We start from the raw sequence: 19406 nt of genomic DNA on the forward strand, positions 1-19406 counted from the left end.
TCAAAAATATTATTTCTCCAGAATTATTTAGTTAATTTGTTTATTTTTATCACCTATTGAATTAGTTTTTTTGAATGTGAGAATATTGATACTGATGGGCACGCATAATAATACCATGACTGCAAAACAAAATATTGAAACCAAAGAACTTAAAGCTGCGATTAGACCAAATTTATTTAAAAAATGTTAATAACTCAATCCTTTTAGATTATATTAGATGGAACATAACTTATCATACACATGATGAACATATTATGTGTTTGTCAACATCCGTTCAATCTAATAGAATCTATAAGGATTAAGTTATAACCATTTTGTTAATAACTTTGGTGTAAACCCAGCTTAAAGAATGATGCATACCTCTTTAATGTCTGATTGAAACTATAGACCTTATACAAATACAGTAATAGACTGGCTTCTCCACACATCTGTGTGATCACTTGTCAGCTGATTTATGATGAATAATTCTATAGTCTGATTTTTACTCTAATATTAGCGTATGAAGGGGGCTCCTTTTTCCTTTTATATCATCCTTGAAATGCAAAATTTCCAAAAACCTTGTATATACGTCGACGCGCAGTTTAAAAAGGAACATACCTGTCAAATTTCATGAAAATCTATTACCGCGTCTCGCCGTAAATGCGCAACATATAAACATTTGAACATTAAAGCCTTGTACACACGTCCGTACAGATTCGCGCGAACAATCGTATGTACATATGCCTCAACATTCACTGTACGTCCTTGTGGACGCGATCCACGTTTGCCTCTGCATTCAAAAAGCTATCTGATTTGCAGACGACACGAAGACATGGTAGATGTAGATTTTCCACATGACAACAATGGCGTCATTCCATCATTGAAGATAGTTATCACAATTGCAGCAGTATCATTTTATTTCAATGACTTATATAATAACATCAAAAATAAAACTTGACAAACGATGTTGGTGGGTTGAACGATTGTAGGTTGAAGTATGGAAATAAATTGCTACTTGGCATAAGATTGACAGTTCAAACTTTATTAGGTTGTCAAAACATTATCTGGTTAATATACTGAATCTAATTCAACTAGTTATCTAAACAGTAATGATATCATCATGAGGGAATCAATAACTCCACAAGAACGATTGGCTCTAACTTTGAGATTCTTGACATTAGGCGATTCATTTGTTGGTTCCAATATCTATTCTGAATCTCAAAAAAAGAAAATTTCTACAATAATTCCAGAAGTTTTGATGACCTAATCAAAGCACTTAACACTGTCTCACAAAATTGACAGTCTTCTTCAAGGAAATTAGCCATAAATTGAATCAAATACTAAATTGTTGCCCATTTTAAACTAACTCTGCTCATACACATGACAAAACAAGATTCTCCAAAAGATTAGCTTCAAGATTTACCTTTAAGGGAATACTAGTTCAAAGTTTGAATAAATCTCTCTATAGATAGCCTAGCTATCTAAAACGTATAATGATTTGATAGCCACAGTAAAATAATATTTGAGCTATACTTTCTTGTAGGAACCCTTTAGAGAAGCTTTTTTCACTTAAATTATGCAGTTCTAAATTTGTTAATCATGATACAAATTATATATTCCATGCATGTTTCTATTTAAATATTTGACAATCCACATATCCTATAAAATTACAAAAATCCTACAATTCACAATAAATTAGTTATTGGATCACAATTTGATTTGTCATTCATTAACCTAATTCATTGGAATTAGGTTATGACGCCTTCAATGTTTACGTTTTGCCTCACCCGTATGGCAAAATCGCGTCCACACGTACATTCAATGCTCGCCCGAGGCGCCTTTGAGCACGCCAAAATACCGACAGGGTTCCGGTTCGCCCACATGCCTCAGCGAACAGTGTCCACACGTGCGAATGCAAGCCCATACACGTATGCTCACCCGAGGCAAACGTACGTGTGTACACCGTTTTAGAGAAATGCCAAACAGTCGACTTGAATCTTAGACTTCACTTCGTTCGGTCAATTAATTAACAAAATATTTGATCTTAATTATACAAATTTATTATTTGAAAAATATATTTTCTTGACGAATAAAATATAAGTGATTATTATAAACAAGAATGAATAGTTGATATCACTTTAGATATACCAGTATCAGCTATGGAAGTATCAGTGCGGATATACCGGTATGTAAGGCAGTGGCAAGGCGGAGAATCGGCAAAACTGTTTTCCTCTTCAGTCAAGTGTAAAAATCCTCGATACCCTTTTTGAGAATGGACAACTCAAGGTCCAAACTTCACCGTTTCATGTGAAAACATTACAGAAATACCTCAACTTTCGCATATTTCATCACATTTCTTTGCTCGAAATTATTGTAAAACTCTTCAGTTTGTAGATTGATATGATTATTCATCATTGTATTCTATTCTTACTGGTAATTAGCTTCAACGCTATAGTGAGGTCCACGTTATAATGGCAATAATTGTATTGCTATCCTTGTCTATCATTCAACAAAGCTGATCCCTTTCTTTCTTTGCTCTGTTGCCAACCCGTCTTTTAACAATGTAGAATTAATCATTAATTAACAAAATATTGCATCTTAATTATAAAAATTCATTATGAAATTATTCTAAAATATAATTTAATGCTTAATAGAATATAATTGATTATTCTAAACGAAAATGAACAGTTAATATTACATTAATAAACCTGTATCAGCTAAGGTCTATTGACAAGACAGGTTCGGCAACGTTGTTCTCCTATCTTTCTCCATTGCCATTATAACGTGGACCTCACTATAGAACGTGAAATGGATTTTGTATTGTTGAACACATGAATAAGGTATTTTTGATAAGACGACTACTATCTTGAAAACTCTCCCAATGTAAACGTTGTTGGTAGAGTACTAGTTTTTAGTAGAGTAGAGAGGGATAGTACTCTACCACTTGCCTTCCCCCACCACCGCTTCTCTTCTCACTCTACTCTACCACTACTATGCTAATCAAAACAGTCTCGAACTAGTAGAGTAGAGTCGTGCCATAGGCTATTAAGTTTAAGAACATATCAATAATGTTTAAAACTATCAGTTTAAGCATATTTCAATGCTTTTTGTAAAACTGGTTTGGCTGAACGGCAATAATGAATGTTTCGTATTGACATTTTAAGGTTAGTTCTGTTCACTAGACAACACACTTCACCTACTATTCTCAATTGTAGTGGAAACAGTTACTCGACCAAGTAAGAAGAGTTGAGTTAGCTCGGTAGAGTTAGTATGCCAGAAGCTCGACCACTAACTCTACAAGTGAAAACCAGACTTAAGAGTTTGTACTATAGATTCAAACGAGTTCCAACTCGAGTTTGGTGTACTCTCCGAAGACCGAATGATCGGGGGCGGGGCTAAATAGCAGCAGATTGGAGGCCAAGTTGACGAACACCAGATGGAAGAGCGGAGAGGCGAAGGTGCGCTCAACGAACAGCGCATGCGCACAGCAAGCAGACAACAAAAGAGCGGCTGTAGACGCGCGTCTACTTCCTCCTGCAGACTGCAACTACAAACAAATGAGTCATTCATTCATTTATTTGCATCAAAACTATTTTCTCAAAAAGATACAACAGAATATCAGCATCACGACTATACATCTAACTCGTTTGTTATTTTCATTTAAAATAACTAATAAATATTGGTCTTAAAAAACCAATAAGACTCCCTTCTGAATATCTATACAGGGAATTTCTGGTATTTAGTATACCACATCTGTTTGAATTTGAATTATTGAAATTTATTTATTTGAGACCACATACTTTTCCTTTATCTGCGGTACACATGTATAGTGCACGAAGACAAATTAGAGAACCCCTTGAGGAGCCTCGTCTCAGGACTACTGCAGCTGCAAATCATGCTTTTTCCAGGGGGGCCCGTTATTCAATCAACTTCCTCTATCAATAGTCTCTGCACCAAGCTTTTCTATATTCAAAAATGGTGTCCGTTGTTTCTTTGAAATGAGGCAAAATTGAAGATTGATGTATTTACATGGCCTTTATGTTTACTTACTCTCTTTTACATCATTAATGTTCCAATACCGTACGGTAAAATTGAGGATTAGGTGCATGACAGTCTTTTCTTTGTTGCTTTTTATTTTTTCTATGCATTCAGTTAGTTTTTCTCATTGTGTCCATTATCATTATTTTGTTTTTATATACCAGATTCATTCAATTTTCAGTGACTCTGAAAGAACAATTTTAATATAATAATGAAGAAAATTATTTTATTTATTTTCTTTTATAAGATTAGATTAAATATAAATAGGTATGATTTTGTTTATACCAAAATAGATTTTAAATTTAGTTCTTTGTTGATTAAAAATTATCCTTCTTGTTTTGTTTTGTTAAATATTGGTTTAATATTTACAATATTCATAACAAATAGTGTTAAAATAGAACACAATTGATTCAGTTTATTTTAGTTTTGTTGAAGGATTTTTTAGTTTATTTTATTGTAGTTAGTTTTTTGTTTTGTTGAATGATATTCCGGTTTGTTTGAATGTGTTCTGGTTTATTGTACTGTAGTCCAAGATAAAATTATTATGTTAAGCGACTCATCCCTCAGCACAAGCATTATGCTTGCAGAGGGATGAACCATTAATGTTTCTTTAGGAGCACTTACCTTTCATTATTATTATCATTCATTATTATATCATATTTTATTTTAATTTTTTAATATTGTATCATTTGTATTTATTTTATCTACACATAGGGTTCTGTTTATTTATTATTTTATTATTGAATGTTTAATGATTATGAAATGCGTTTGTGTTTTTGAATGTATTTGTAATGTAATTCATTTTTATTGGTTGAATAAAGCATTTATTTATTTTATTTGATCTGTAGAGTGCGGCAGTGAAACTTCCTTTATTTAAAAGTAAATAAAACTCTTTGTATGGATCAGAAAGTTTGTATTTATTTTTTCTACACACATATATAAAGTTTTGTTTCAATCAGTTTTGAATACCAAATCAAGTAGGTGACATCCCCCATTCTCCATACACTGAGTAAACCGATTTCTGGCGATTGTCATGACTCCTGCCAGCATGCAGGCGTTATGTTAGCAATTTCTTCCCTGATATTGGTCTTCAAATCTTGCAGGACACCTAGGCACAGAATAGATACAGAATGGAAACTTGTAATCAAACGCCTATCTAACCAATGCTTTTTACATGACCCCAATACTAAACACGTCACGTGACCTTGGGAAGTTCCAATCCTGGTCTTCTGATTGGCTCGTGGCAGTGAACGAGATCAATTGATCCGGATCATTAAAGTGATCCGAACCTACCATAAATACTATTACAATGCTTCCTAACAAGATGGCGGATTTTGGCGTCAGGGTATAGCCAAGTTTCCGTACTGTATGTATACTGTGACCTAGGATACCCCCAAAATTTCAAACACTCATAACTTTTGACACAATGCTCGAATTTCATCATACTACAGTCCATTCTCCTCATTGCCTTTTCCGCATCTCCTCTTTCGCCTCAATACTCATTGGAGATAGAGAGTTATGAATGATCTCATTTTTAATTCAGAATTTTATAATCTAAAAATCTGGTGTGGTACACTCACACAAATTTCCTTGCTCATTGAACTGTAGGCCTCATTCTTAAGCGAGAATAATTTAGGGGAATAACATAATGACGGCGGCAACATTTGAAACAGCTGTTCCACACATGAATATCTTGACTATGTGTTCTTTTTATGAACTGCTCTACCTACCTACCTCATGCACGAGGAGGTTACAAACTCCACTATCCAAGGATGGGGTGGACCTCTATTAGTTTCCCAGGAAAAAGACTCATGCCAGTTGTTAGAGCTGATAAATAACTATACAAGGTATGAATTTTAAAAAAATCGGTCAAGTCATTTTTGAGAAAATCATGAAAACATGATTTTTTAGTAATTATCCGCCATTTTTCTCAATAATATTATAGAGCTCCTGCAATTTTCCCAGAATGAGACTCATGTCAATTGATAGGGTTTATAATAGCTATCCAAGTATAAATTGAAGAAAATCGTTAGAGCCGTTTTCGAAAAAACGTGAAAAACATGGCTTTTTAGTAATTATCCGCCATTTTTCTGAAGGATATAACGGACCTCCGGCAATTTTCCCAGAAATGAGACTCACGTCAGTTGATAGGACTTATAAATAGCTATTCATGGTATAATTTGAAGAAAATCGTTAGAGCCGTTTTCGAGAAAACCGTAAAAAAATGGTTTTTTAGTAATTATCCGACATTTTAAATTCAATTTTATTGAATTTCTTATTGTCGGATCCTCATGGTATAAGGACCTTAAGTTTAAAATTTCAAGTCAATCGGTTAATTAGGAATGGAGTTGTCATGTTGTAATATTACATTTTATTGGTAGCACGGCAATGTTCACAGACATACACACATACACACACACAGACCAACACCCAAAAATCATGTTTTTGGACCAGGGGACCTTGAAACGTATAGAAAACTTGAAATTGGGGTACCTTAATTTTTTTTGGAAAGCAATACTTTCCTTACCTATGGTAAGAGGGCAAGGAAAGTAAAAAAAGGCGAGAGCAAATTTTTCCGTACGATCACTGGATTTGGCAGAAATAGTTAAAAACTGGAAAATGAACAGAAGTTACGAGGTTTTTGGGCCACTCTGTATCTAGCACAAGGAAATTTTGCATGAAGAAATTGGTTCTGGACTTCTCTCATGTATCCATATAATATATTAAACAATCAGAATTACAATATTTATATTGCAAGCACCAATGTATATTTATGTAGTAACTGGACTATAGATACAATATATATAATTCTCAACTATGAATGATTTGGAAAGTAACAACAGGCTTGAAACCCAAAACAACTCCTTGTTTAATATCCTTAATAAACGAGAATCCAAATTAAATGTTGTAAATTACCCCGAAGACTTCTGCTACTGCATATATTGACAACAGGGTAAACAGCTAAATGGAAATTCGATGAGCGCTACTATTCAAAAATCATTTGTCAGCCCGGGAATCGAACCCGGTTCCTCCTAATTGGTTGAGTTCAAAGCCATTGATCGGTGAGTGAACGATGAGACCGGTGAGTCAACGTGACTCTGAATGAAGAACTGTTTGGTCGTTGAATGATGCATACTCACATGCAGCGCTAGTATACTTGGAATTGAAATCGGCCATTCAGGGGACAACCTAGAAGATTATTACATACTAAAGATCTTAGAGAAGTTTGTAATCTATAATATTGAAAAAATATACATATATTATATAATATCTCGCGCTAAAATACCTCAATGGTAGCCTTCAATTTCAAGTAAGAGCTAGCATTGGGAAGGCATAGACATTGAGGGTTTATACCTCTTCATGGTCTTTGGTCTAACTCATAAGAAAAAAATACGTCATATCCAGTTCGTTCACTGATAAGCTCATCATACTTTTCTAACCGATGGAAAAGAACGTAGAGTAGCTGAACGTAAACAGACATGGCTGAATACGAGGTTGTTTACAATTATGAACTCTATTATTATTATTTATTTGAGAGCAGAGTAATGCATGATTACATGAATCCAATAACATTTAAAATATCTTACAAAGCATTCAAGACAACTCCAATCACTTGTTGGTTCCCATTTTAATTGATTATACAATTGAATAGGTTAGGTCCTAGTTTTGTTTACAAATATATTATCAAGCAGCAGACGAAACATCTGTCATGACTCATGAGCAACCTTTTAGCCACAGAATGCATACAGAATGGAGGGTAACATTCTAACCAAGACTTGAGTGCACCAAGACCACGACACGCGACTGCATCATCTTGTTAGAAATTAAAATTACTGCTATATTACAATGCTGCATTTTCTTTCAAGATGGCGGATTTTGGCGTTTCCATTCTGTGATCAGGTTTTTTACTGAACGTAAAAAAACACAATGGAATTGATCAGTGGCTTTGAACGCAATAAATGCCGGTCAGGAATATTTACCCTTACACCAAACTGACAATCTCTATTTCCATCTATCTGTTTACCCTGTTGTAAATATTTGCAGTAGCAAAAGTCTTCGGGGTGATTTACAGAATTTAATTTGTATTTTCGTTTAATGATAGTTATTATCAATTCATTTGCATTTGAATAATTGCAATATCTCAGTAATTTCCATCTGCTTCCTTGTTTGACAGAAAACTGATGGAATCAGTTTGATTGTGATTGACCAGTGGTTGGTCTTCTATATCATAGTCACCTGTAACTGTAATGCAAGCAGCTGTGTGATGCCAGTGCATACACCGCTGGTCACAAAACACATGGAGAACAGAGCACCCTTGGTCCAGCCAAACTCCACTGCCTCGTAGATTTCCTCGGAGACCACGCTCAACGGAAATAGAGTGATGGCACTGAAAACAATAATACAAAATGACGTCAATCATTTCAGTTTGAGAAAGTATTCTGATAGGGCTACTTGAATGTGTTTGATTATAGAAAAATCTGGTGTGGCGCACTCATACAACTTTCCTTGACGTTATGAAAATTGATTACCTGATGCTAGTGTTCACGCACATCTCAAGTCTACTATTTAAATATCTGAGCCAGCTGTTGACAGTTTAATAACGCTGGAGACATATCTCTTCATAGTGAATGATTTAATAGAATCAAAAGTTGCCAACAGTTTGTAATTGAATAATCACATTTTCTCAAATTTCAAGCTTATTTTCAAATTAGGTGAAAATGTTACTGAACATTACTTGTAGAGATTCTCATGCTCAATCTTTTCCACTTGAAATTTTGTGTTTAAATTGTATCGAAGCCTGATAATTGGAAATCTGAAATCAAACTTTGCATAGATGGGGCGGAGCTCCTGAAATTTTTACAGATATGTGACTTGTGGCAGTTGATAGAGCTTATTAATGACTATTTTGAGTATAAATTTGATCAAAATCGTTGGAGCCGTTTTCGAGAAAACCGCGAAAAACCCTGTTTTTGACAACATTTTCGCCATTTTAGCCGCCATCTTGAATGCATTTGATCGAAAATGTTCGTGTCGGATCCTTATAGTGTAAGGACCTTCAGTTCCAAATTCCAACTCATTCCGTTAATTGGGAGATGAGATATCGTGTACACAGACACACATACACTCATACACACACACACACACACACACACACACACAACACACACACACCACACACACCACACCACACACACACACACACACACACACAACACACACACACACATACACACACACACACACACACACACACACACACACACACACAACACACACACACACACACACACACACACACACACACACAACACACACACACACACACACACACACACAACACACACACACACACACACACACACACATACACACACACACACACACACACACACACACACAACCACACACACACACACACACACACACCACACACACACACACACACACCACCCACACACACACACACACACATACACACACACACACACACACACACACACACACACACACACACACCACACACACACTTTTTTTTTGACTCAGGGGACCTTGAAACGTATAGAAATTTAAAAATCGGGGTACCTTAATTTTTTCGGAAAGCAATACTTTCTTACCTATGATAATAGGGCAGGGAAAGTAAAATTACAATTAAGTAGACAGAATGCATGTGAAGTATGAATAAATAGCATGAACATAATTTTAGTGCTCAATCATAATTATCTCATTATTATGGAATAATAATTTACAACACTTTGCAAAATGTCGTTAGTAGATACAAGTATTGTTTATTCATTTTGGCTCGACTATAGTGAGCCCCAATACGGAACAAGAGAGAGTACCTATGAGGTGATAGTAACGATCACCTTAAAAGTTTTAATTTCGATTAAATACACACCAAATTGAATAATAAAATAACACTTACTAATCACTTAATATTGTCAAATAATGTTTAACTTGGAAAATTATGATATACTCCAGTTTAGAATGATTATTATGTGATGTCAACAAGTTATATTATTTTGATCAAGTCGATTAAAATTTCTAGATAATATTTCTCGCTGATTACACAGCTGGAAATAATTCTGTTTCTCTCCCACACACGCATCTTCTGTTTCGACAGACGACGAAATTATCATCTGTTTTTCCAAGGATGAATAATTATTATCCTTTTCATGTCCTTCAGCGAGTTTACCCAGGATGAGACCTAGTGCAATCGAATTTTTATATCATAAACCTACTATGTTCCGAATTTCGTAAAAATCGTTAGAGCCGTTTTCGAGATCCGTTGGACATAAATAACCAGATATAAATAACCAAATATAAACAGATATACAGAAATTGCTCGCTTAATATAATAGGATGACTGGAGAATCCGGTGAACAGTTGACACCAGATACTTGTGGATGAGAAAACTGTGTGATGTCTACTGTTCACAGAACTACTAGTTATGCTTATATTTTAGTGAATATATTTATTCAACGTTATTTATTTCATTTACTTGAAAATGATATTACTTTTAGTTCTGTGAACAATAGACCTCGCGCAGTTACCACAGCCTCCTCCTCTGTCCATACTGTCCAACAGAGTAAATTGTGTCCTGTCCAGTCGTGTCGGCGAGATATCGGTGTGAAAACGACTAATGGCTGTTGGGGTTGGTGTATCAAAAATGCTAACATCAAAAGCTAATCTCCTTTAAGATCTACTGGCAACAGGTCAGTCCGAGTTGAAAGAAGAGAAAGGTCGAGAGAGATAAAATACCATTTATGTTACTTCCAGTTATTAGGCAACCCTCAAGGCTCTTGACTCCAATGAATCCAAGTTCAAATTGGTGAGGGAGTGCCACAAAGCACTCAGCAGGCTTGCAGCACGCAACTCTGTGCATCTTGGTTGGGTACCTGGCCATGTAGGCATAGGAGGTAACGAGCGTGCAGATGAGCTTGTTAAGCAGGGTTCCAGTATGCCATTCTTTGGCCCAGAGCCAGGCTATGGCATAAGCAAAACAACTGCCTTCCACACAATAAGTAAATGGTCCAGGGACTTACACCACCAACAATGGCAGGGTCACCCTGGTCAAGCACTTGGCAAAAGGCTGCTGGCAGACGCAAGCCCTCGCTTCACCAGCTGGCTGGTGAGTCTGGGTAGGGGTCAGGTCAAACAGTGATTGCCCTGATAACTGGACATGGCCACTTCAGGAACATCTCCATTCTCCACACAATTGGACTCAGAAATAATTAAAGCCAAATGTGTAGGCTTTATAATCAGTCTGAAGAGACTGCCAAGCATATCATACTGGATTGCGAAACACTAAGGAATAAAAGATGGGCTCTGTTTGGCTGCAAGCAACCAGGTGAGGAATAGGATGTTAGTATAGGGAAAAAATTCCTGGACCTTGTAAAGGACACAGGAGTTGGATTGCCTAACTAACATACTTTGGGACACACAATAAGCTTCGGTTGACGTGTGAGGCTCTTTGAACCTTTAGATCTTTGAATCCGTCCCTTCAAAAACATAAACATAAACATTCAGTTATTAATTGCATGCGTCATTGCATACAACTAATTGACCGAGCGAAGTGAGGTCTAAGATTCAAGTCGACGGTTTTGCATTTATCTTTATGTTGATATGTTTATATATATGTTCCGCATTTACGGCGAGCCGCGGCAATAATTTCCATGACATTTGACAGATATGTTCCTTTTTGAACTTCAAGTCGACATATATACATGATTTTTTTGAAATTTTGCATCTTAAAGATAATACAAAAGCAAAAGGAGTCTCTTTCGAACGCCAACATTACTGTAAAAATCAGACTTTGAAACTACTAGTTATTTCAAGTTTTTTGCAAGCTCACCTGAAAAGATTGATGTAGAACAGCCGACTGAGTCGGTTGACTTTCATGTCGACTAGGCCACAGTACAGAGAATCGGCTGTGAACACAACTATGTAGGCCACAAACCAAACGCAAGCGCCCACTTTTGTCAACTGCAACATTTTTACACATAAACAACATAATTCAATATTCAAACTACCACATATTCTATAATAATAATAAAGGAAAGAACTGGATTATACACCTTTGAACAACTCAACTTGACTTGAAATTTTGCATATTGATTCTTAATTTACCGAGAATAGTTATAAGTCTATTTAAAATTCTTCAAGATTTCAGTACGTCAAGTTTTTGGTTTGACTAAATTCCATCTATTCGCGCTTTAAACGGAACCTTGCGGAGCACAAACTGGAAAATTTAGGGTTTAATTCTAAATCTGTAGAACTTTCAAGATCATATTTGAATGATAGATTCCAAGCTGTTTCTTTTAATGAAGATATGTCTGATTTCAAGCCTGTTGAAACTGGAGAGCCGCAAGGTTCAATCTTAGGACCTTTACTACTAGTAGTTCTGTGAACAGTAGACCTCGCGCTCAGTAGGTTACATTGACCTGTTGTTATGTTTTCTCAAAAATTAATAAATAATTTATCAATTTAAAATGTCTAGAAAAAATCCTAAATAAACATAGAGCTTTCTATCCTATCGTACCGTGACGTGTCGTCCCGGAATGTGAGTGTGAGCGCTGTTATCAGGTCTGGCTGCAACTGTCTACAACGTTGATGGAAAAATACATTTTCAAGATGTTAGATGCTTTTGAACGGGTAGTATTATAGTCCACTAGACAGCTGATTTATGATGAATAATTCTATAGTCTGATTTTTACTCCAATATCGACGTATGAAGGAGGCTCCTTTATCCTTTTATATTATCCTTGAAATGCAAAATTTCCAAAAACCTTGTATATACGTCGACGCGCAATTAAAAAAGGAACATACCTGTCAATTTCATGTAAAACTATTACCGCGTTTCGCCGTAAATGCGCAACATATAAACATTTAAACATTAAGAGAAATGCCAAACTGTCGACTTGAATCTTAGACCTCACTTCGCTCGGTCAATTAAGCAAGAAATTATATTTTTCAATAATTCCATAATTATTGAATTTTCACAATTAAGATGAAATATCTTGTTAATTAATTATTATTCTACATTGTTAAAAGACGATCTGGCAACAGAGCAAAGCGAGAAAGAGATAGTGATATCCGCTTTGTTGAATGAATGTTTCGAGACAAGGATAGCAATACCATTGCTAAACAAACACTGCCACTATTGACCGAGCGAAGTGAGGTCTAAGATTCAAGTCGACGGTTTGGCATTTATCATGTTTAAATGTTTATATGTTGCGCATATGTTCCTTTAGGTATGTTCCTAGGTATGTTCCTTTTTTAATTGCGCGTCGACGTATATACAAGGTTTTTGGAAATTTTTTCATTTCAAGGATAATATAAAAGGATAAAGGAGCCTCTTTCATATGCCAATATTAGAGTAAAAATCTTTCCTTACCTATGGTAATAGGGCAAGGAAAGTAAAAATCAGACTATAGAATAATTCATCATAAATCAGCTGACAAGTGATTACACAGATGTGTGGAGAAGCCAGTCTATTGCTGTATTTCCATAAGGTGAATACTGCGTGAGGTCCACTGTTCACAGAACTACTAGTAACGTGGACCTCACTATAAATAATTTATCACTGGTAGCGAAATGAGAGAAACTGTTTTAAAAGAAAAGGCGAATCTTTTGTCAGATTGGTGTAGAGCTAACAAACTTGCTTTTATTTTAACAAAACACAAGATTTATCTGTGTCATATGATAATAGCTATTCAGCACATTTCGCCAAATTCCTAGGCTTTAACATACAAAGTAATATGAATTAGAAGAGTCATATTAATTACACTAAGTCACGAGGGGTACGTTTATAGTCAGAGACTTAAGGAGATAGTGTCCCAAAAATCCTTATTAATGTTTACTATAGCTATGTACACTCTCATATTTCCTATGGTACTATACAGAGTGATTATAAAAGGACTTTACAACTTTGAAAGCACATAAATATTTATTGAAATTACTTACAGAATTGAAAAAGGTGTCATTCTGTTACAAAACCTTCCAGTTTAAGGTGTGGGTGTCATTTTGGTTCGATGTGACAGCCGTTGGTAATGCGACATACATCCCACCGATAATCGATTTCTCGCCACACTCGAACCAGCAGATCAGGCGTAACTTGTGCAACCGCAGCGATCCGAATGTGATCCGATTTCTGACCTTCCAACATCAGTCTCCCATTCAAGGTTAATAATGTTTGCGGATGATACTACTGCTTTAATAACAGATAAAAATCAAACAAATCTAGCAAATAATATAAAAATGACCTTGATACCATGTCCTGCTGGCTCAAAGCAAATGGACTCTCTCTTAATTATAATAAGACTTTTTTAATGGAGTTTAGCTACATATCAACAGACAACAGAATTCCTCTTTCATTAACTGACAGCAAACTGAAACTAGCAAAATCAATAAAATTCTTGGGAGTTACAATAGATGAGCATTCGACTTGGAAGGAACACATACAGAGTCTTACTCCAAGTTGAACCGTGCATACTTTATGATTCTAAAGTTGTCTCGTTCGGTGGACAGAAACACCCTCATCACAGTATATTATGCCTATGTCTATTCCCATATATGCTATGGAAATATCTTCTGGGATAATTCAACAGACAGTTCTAAGGTATTTTTAATGCAAAAAAAGATTATTAGAGTGATTTTCGGGTTGAGACAAGAGACAAGAGACTCATGCAATCTCTCACTTTTATCAGAAGCAATTAACATACATTATAATACTGTATTATTTATTTATTCTCATGTAATAATTATTTAACAAAAGCCAAATTAATATAGCAGAGAATTCAATATTTTGTTCATCTATAATAAAGGAAGAAAATTTGCTTATACATGGTCGGAAATACACGAATGACGCAACATCACGTCTGAACCACTGGACTGATTAACTTGAAATTTTGCATATAGATTCTTAATTTACCAAGGATGTTTATAGGCCTATTTCAAATCTTCAAGTTTTCAGTTTGTCAGGTTTTTAATTAAACCCTTTCGGCGGAGCAAGAGTTACCTGTAAACTCTTGCTCCGCCGAAAGGGTTTAATTAAAAACCTGACAAACTGAAAACTTGAAGAATTTGAAATAGGCCTATAAACATCCTTGGTAAATTAAGAATCTATATGCAAAATTTCAAGTTAATCAGTCCAGTGGTTCAGACGTGATGTTGCGTCATTCGTGTATTTCCGACCATGTATAAGCAAATTTTCTTCCTTTATTATAGATGAACAAAATATTGAATTCTCTGCTATATTAATTTGGCTTTTGTTAAATAATTATTACATGAGAATAAATAAATAATACAGTATTATAATGTATGTTAATTGCTTCTGATAAAAGTGAGAGATTGTATGAGATTTCATACAAATTTCACTGCCATTATAACTTGAATCTCATCATAGGCAAACTAAAGGTTACCTATCATATAGTCTAAGTGCCGGTTGCACAAAAGCCGGTTAAATTTCAACCGTGATTAATTCCACGAGAACCAATCAAAGAAGGTCTTTTAGAAAAGCAACTTTTACAAAGACTTCTCTGATTGGTTCTCGTCAAATTAATCTCGGTTAAAATTTAACCGGCACTAAGTCCTGCTTATCAATTTGTAAAAAAAACAGAGCAGAAATTTGAATTAGTTTTTCCTTCAGATGCAATTTGCAATTCTCCCACATTATGCTACAACAAACCGTTGTTCATTCATACAATGATTTCATTGTTCCAAGTCGATTTACTTATTATATTTCTATTTTCAGCCTGTTCCAGTATTTCTATGTGGTGTCAATACATCAGAAGCAATAATCAATTTAGTATTAAAGTCGGATAATAGATTCATAAATTTAATAGGAGCCTCAGTAATTCTTACATCTGGGATCGTTCTACTTGGAAATACTATGAGGTAAGAAATATTGTTAAATCTATTTGTCTAGTTGAGAAGTTGATATTGTGGTAATTATTCATATTGAATGAAAAAGACTAAGAAATTGTCAAAAACCACAGATTTAAACTGAGTTTATCAGAGATTGACAATGGTGTAATAACCGAAACCGGTCTTTCTAAGTATCAATAAATCTGTGGTTTTTGACAATTTCTTAGTCTTTTTCATTCTATATTGTTAAATCTATCCATAATCTATAATAGTGATTAATTTATTATTAACTAGCAGGTGTCTCGAATCAAATCCATTTATTGCCAACGACAAGTATAAACAAGTATCGGCCAAGTCATAAAAATCACAACCATTGTTATACAAGAGCATAAGTTCACAATTTATAAATTATTCATATTGAAGCTTCTCGTAAACTATTCATTAAGATTGTAAAGTAGTTTCTTATTAGAAAATCATTAATTCTTAATTGAAATCTCTCACAGACAAGTGTCTAATGTCCAATGGTAATGGTTGAAGAATTTAATTGCACAAGCCCTAAAACTCACATGACTGGATTTGTACCGACAATATTCATTTCTCAGGTTCAATCCACTTCTAGTATGGAAATGAATATTGTCGGTACAAATCCAGTCATGTGAGTTTTAGGGCTTGTGCAATTAAATTCTTCAACCAATTACCATTGGACATTAGACACTTGTCTGTGAGAGATTTCAAATTAAGAATTAATGATTTTCTAATAAGAAACTACTTTACAATCTTAATGAATAGTTTACGAGAAGCTTCAATATGAATAATTTATAAATGTGAACTTATGCTCTTGTATAACAATGGTTGTGATTTTTATGACTTGGCCGATACTTGTTTATACTTGTCGTTGGCAATAAATGGATTTGATTCGAGACACCTGCTAGTTAATAATAAATTAATCACTATTATAGATTATTGGATAGATTTAACAATATAGAATGAAAAAGACTAAGAAATTGTCAAAAACCACAGATTTATTGATACTTAGAAAGACCGGTTTCGGTTATTACACCATTGTCAATCTCTGATAAACTCAGTTTAAATCTGTGGTTTTTGACAATTTCTTAGTCTTTTTCATTCAATATGAATAATTACCACAATATCAACTTCTCAACTAGACAAATAGATTTAACAATATTTCTTACCTCATAGTATTTCCAAGTAGAACGATCCCAGATGTAAGAATTACTGAGGCTCCTATTAAATTTATGAATCTATTATCCGACTTTAATACTAAATTGATTATTGCTTCTGATGTATTGACACCACATAGAAATACTGGAACAGGCTGAAAATAGAAATATAATAAGTAAATCGACTTGGAACAATGAAATCATTGTATGAATGAACAACGGTTTGTTGTAGCATAATGTGGGAGAATTGCAAATTGCATCTGAAGGAAAAACTAATTCAAATTTCTGCTCTGTTTTTTTTACAAATTGATAAGCAGGACTTAGTGCCGGTTAAATTTTAACCGAGATTAATTTGACGAGAACCAATCAGAGAAGTCTTTGTAAAAGTTGCTTTTCTAAAAGACCTTCTTTGATTGGTTCTCGTGGAATTAATCACGGTTGAAATTTAACCGGCTTTTGTGCAACCGGCACTTAGACTATATGATAGGTAACCTTTAGTTTGCCTATGATGAGATTCAAGTTATAATGGCAGTGAAATTTGTATGAAATCTCATACAATCTCTCACTTTTATCAGAAGCAATTAACATACATTATAATACTGTATTATTTATTTATTCTCATGTAATAATTATTTAACAAAAGCCAAATTAATATAGCAGAGAATTCAATATTTTGTTCATCTATAATAAAGGAAGAAAATTTGCTTATACATGGTCGGAAATACACGAATGACGCAACATCACGTCTGAACCACTGGACTGATTAACTTGAAATTTTGCATATAGATTCTTAATTTACCAAGGATGTTTATAGGCCTATTTCAAATTCTTCAAGTTTTCAGTTTGTCAGGTTTTTAATTAAACCCTTGCGGAGCACGGGTTACCTGTAAATTTTGGGTTTTTGTTTCAATATATTTGAAAAATTAATAAGCATTTGAGTGGAAGCTATCAATGCTTCAATCTTTAGAAGCTATAGTGAGGTCCACGTCAAAATGGCAGTGAAGAAAGATAAGAAAACAACGTTGCCGAACCTCTGTCTTTTCAATGTTATCTATAGACGGTAGCTGATACAGGTTCATTGATGTAATACTAACGGTTCATTCTCGTTTAAAATAATCAATTTTATTAAGCAATAAATTATATTTTTCAATAATTTTTCATAACTGAGATGAAATATTTTGTTAATTAATTATCAATTTTGCATTGTTAAAAGACGATCTGGCAAAGCGAGAAAGAATAGCACTATCCGTTTTGTTGTATGATAGACAAGGATAGCAATACCATTGATAGTCAAACACTGCCATTATAACGTGGACCTCACTATATAAGAAGTATGCTAATCTATAATAATAATGATATTCGTATGGCTTTTATTGGTGGGGAGAGTTCCTGATGGAAGTATCCACCTCGTCTGGATATATCATTTGAGCCGTCAATGGGCCTTACGACTGTCATACTTCAGCCGGGACCGACAGTTTAACGTGCCATCCGATAACACGGGAGTGACCTGTTCAAAAAACTTTTACCTCTGAGTGGGGTTTGAACCCGGGATCTCTAGGTTGCTACGCAAGCACTCTATCCACTAGACCAGATGCTAATCTTATGAAGTGTGATAACTTACAAGCAGAGAAAGTGCTTTGGATCCGGTACAAGTTGCAGCACATGGAAAACAAGATGAGGAGCAAATATGGTGAAACCAGGAGCGTGCACTGATTCCTTGTACTTTTCTCTATCAACTGATTTTAGCAGAAACATTATAAGTGTGTATTGTAGCAGTTTGCCATCCTTGAAGCACTGTTGGATAGGTGAAGTTGAAGGAGGATAGAATGTGCTGTGAACAGAAGAATGATTGATGAATATAAAAACTCTGAATATCAACTCATACTTATAATAATAATACACCGTGATTCAAAAAGAATACCACAACTTTGAAAATTGATTGATCTCTGCAAAGAATAAACGGAGAGTAAAGCACCATCAGTCATCGATTAGAGGAAGCTCTGAAGATTTTCTAGTTCCTTATTTAGTCCCATTGGCACTCATCTGTCCGTGCCTATTTGCATAAAAACTATCCGAGGCAATGGATCGGCTGCTAAGCAGCTCAAGACAGAGCACTTCATCACTGGCCTCCAAGAAGCCCTGAGCTCACCCCTTCCGATTTTTTTCTGTGGGTGTACGTTAAAGATAAACTGTATCGACCTCCTCTACCAGCTAACATTGAGGAGCTCAAACAAGAAATAACAGCAGCTATACAAACTGTTACGCCCGATATGCTACTGAGGGTGTGCAACGAGTTCGAGTATCGTATTGCTATCACTCGAGTGTCTGGAGGGGGTCACATTG

At 34.9% G+C, this 19406-nt stretch overlaps 1 protein-coding gene across 3 annotated transcripts; it reads right to left on the bottom strand.

The window, feature by feature from the left end:
* Positions 1–2014: 2014 nt before the first annotated feature.
* On the bottom strand, positions 2015–18896 carry LOC120355731. Of its 3 annotated transcripts, none has more exons than XM_039444391.1 (5): positions 18685–18896; positions 17076–17218; positions 11870–12000; positions 8254–8404; positions 2015–3526 (listed from the first exon to the last, which is right to left on the bottom strand). In XM_039444391.1, exons 3-5 carry the CDS (start codon positions 11914–11916, stop codon positions 3314–3316), a joined length of 411 nt encoding a protein of 136 aa, XP_039300325.1. In that variant the 5' UTR covers positions 11917–12000; positions 17076–17218; positions 18685–18896; the 3' UTR covers positions 2015–3313. The 3 variants fall into 3 exon arrangements, with proteins under 3 accessions (XP_039300325.1, XP_039300327.1, XP_039300326.1); XM_039444393.1 differs by having other exon boundaries at positions 2015–3520; positions 18685–18711; XM_039444392.1 differs by lacking the exons at positions 17076–17218; positions 18685–18896 and adding an exon at positions 13981–14124.
* Positions 18897–19406: the final 510 nt, after the last annotated feature.

Source organism: Nilaparvata lugens, unplaced genomic scaffold (assembly GCF_014356525.2).
Source record: "Nilaparvata lugens isolate BPH unplaced genomic scaffold, ASM1435652v1 scaffold4513, whole genome shotgun sequence".
In the NCBI taxonomy this organism is placed as follows: domain Eukaryota; kingdom Metazoa; phylum Arthropoda; class Insecta; order Hemiptera; family Delphacidae; genus Nilaparvata; species Nilaparvata lugens.

Bases quoted from the DNA above. Each gene is read 5' to 3' on its own strand.
- LOC120355731 (XM_039444391.1), bottom strand. From the start codon at position 11,916: ATGAAAGTCAACCGACTCAGTCGGCTGTTCTACATCAATCTTTTCAG. The intron at 8,405-11,869 runs GTGAGCTTGCAA...TATTGTTTTCAG, and splicing joins TTCTACATCAATCTTTTCAG to TGCCATCACTCTATTTCCGT. The intron at 3,527-8,253 runs GTGACTATGATA...ATTTGTTTGTAG, and splicing joins TGCTTGCATTACAGTTACAG to TTGCAGTCTGCAGGAGGAAG.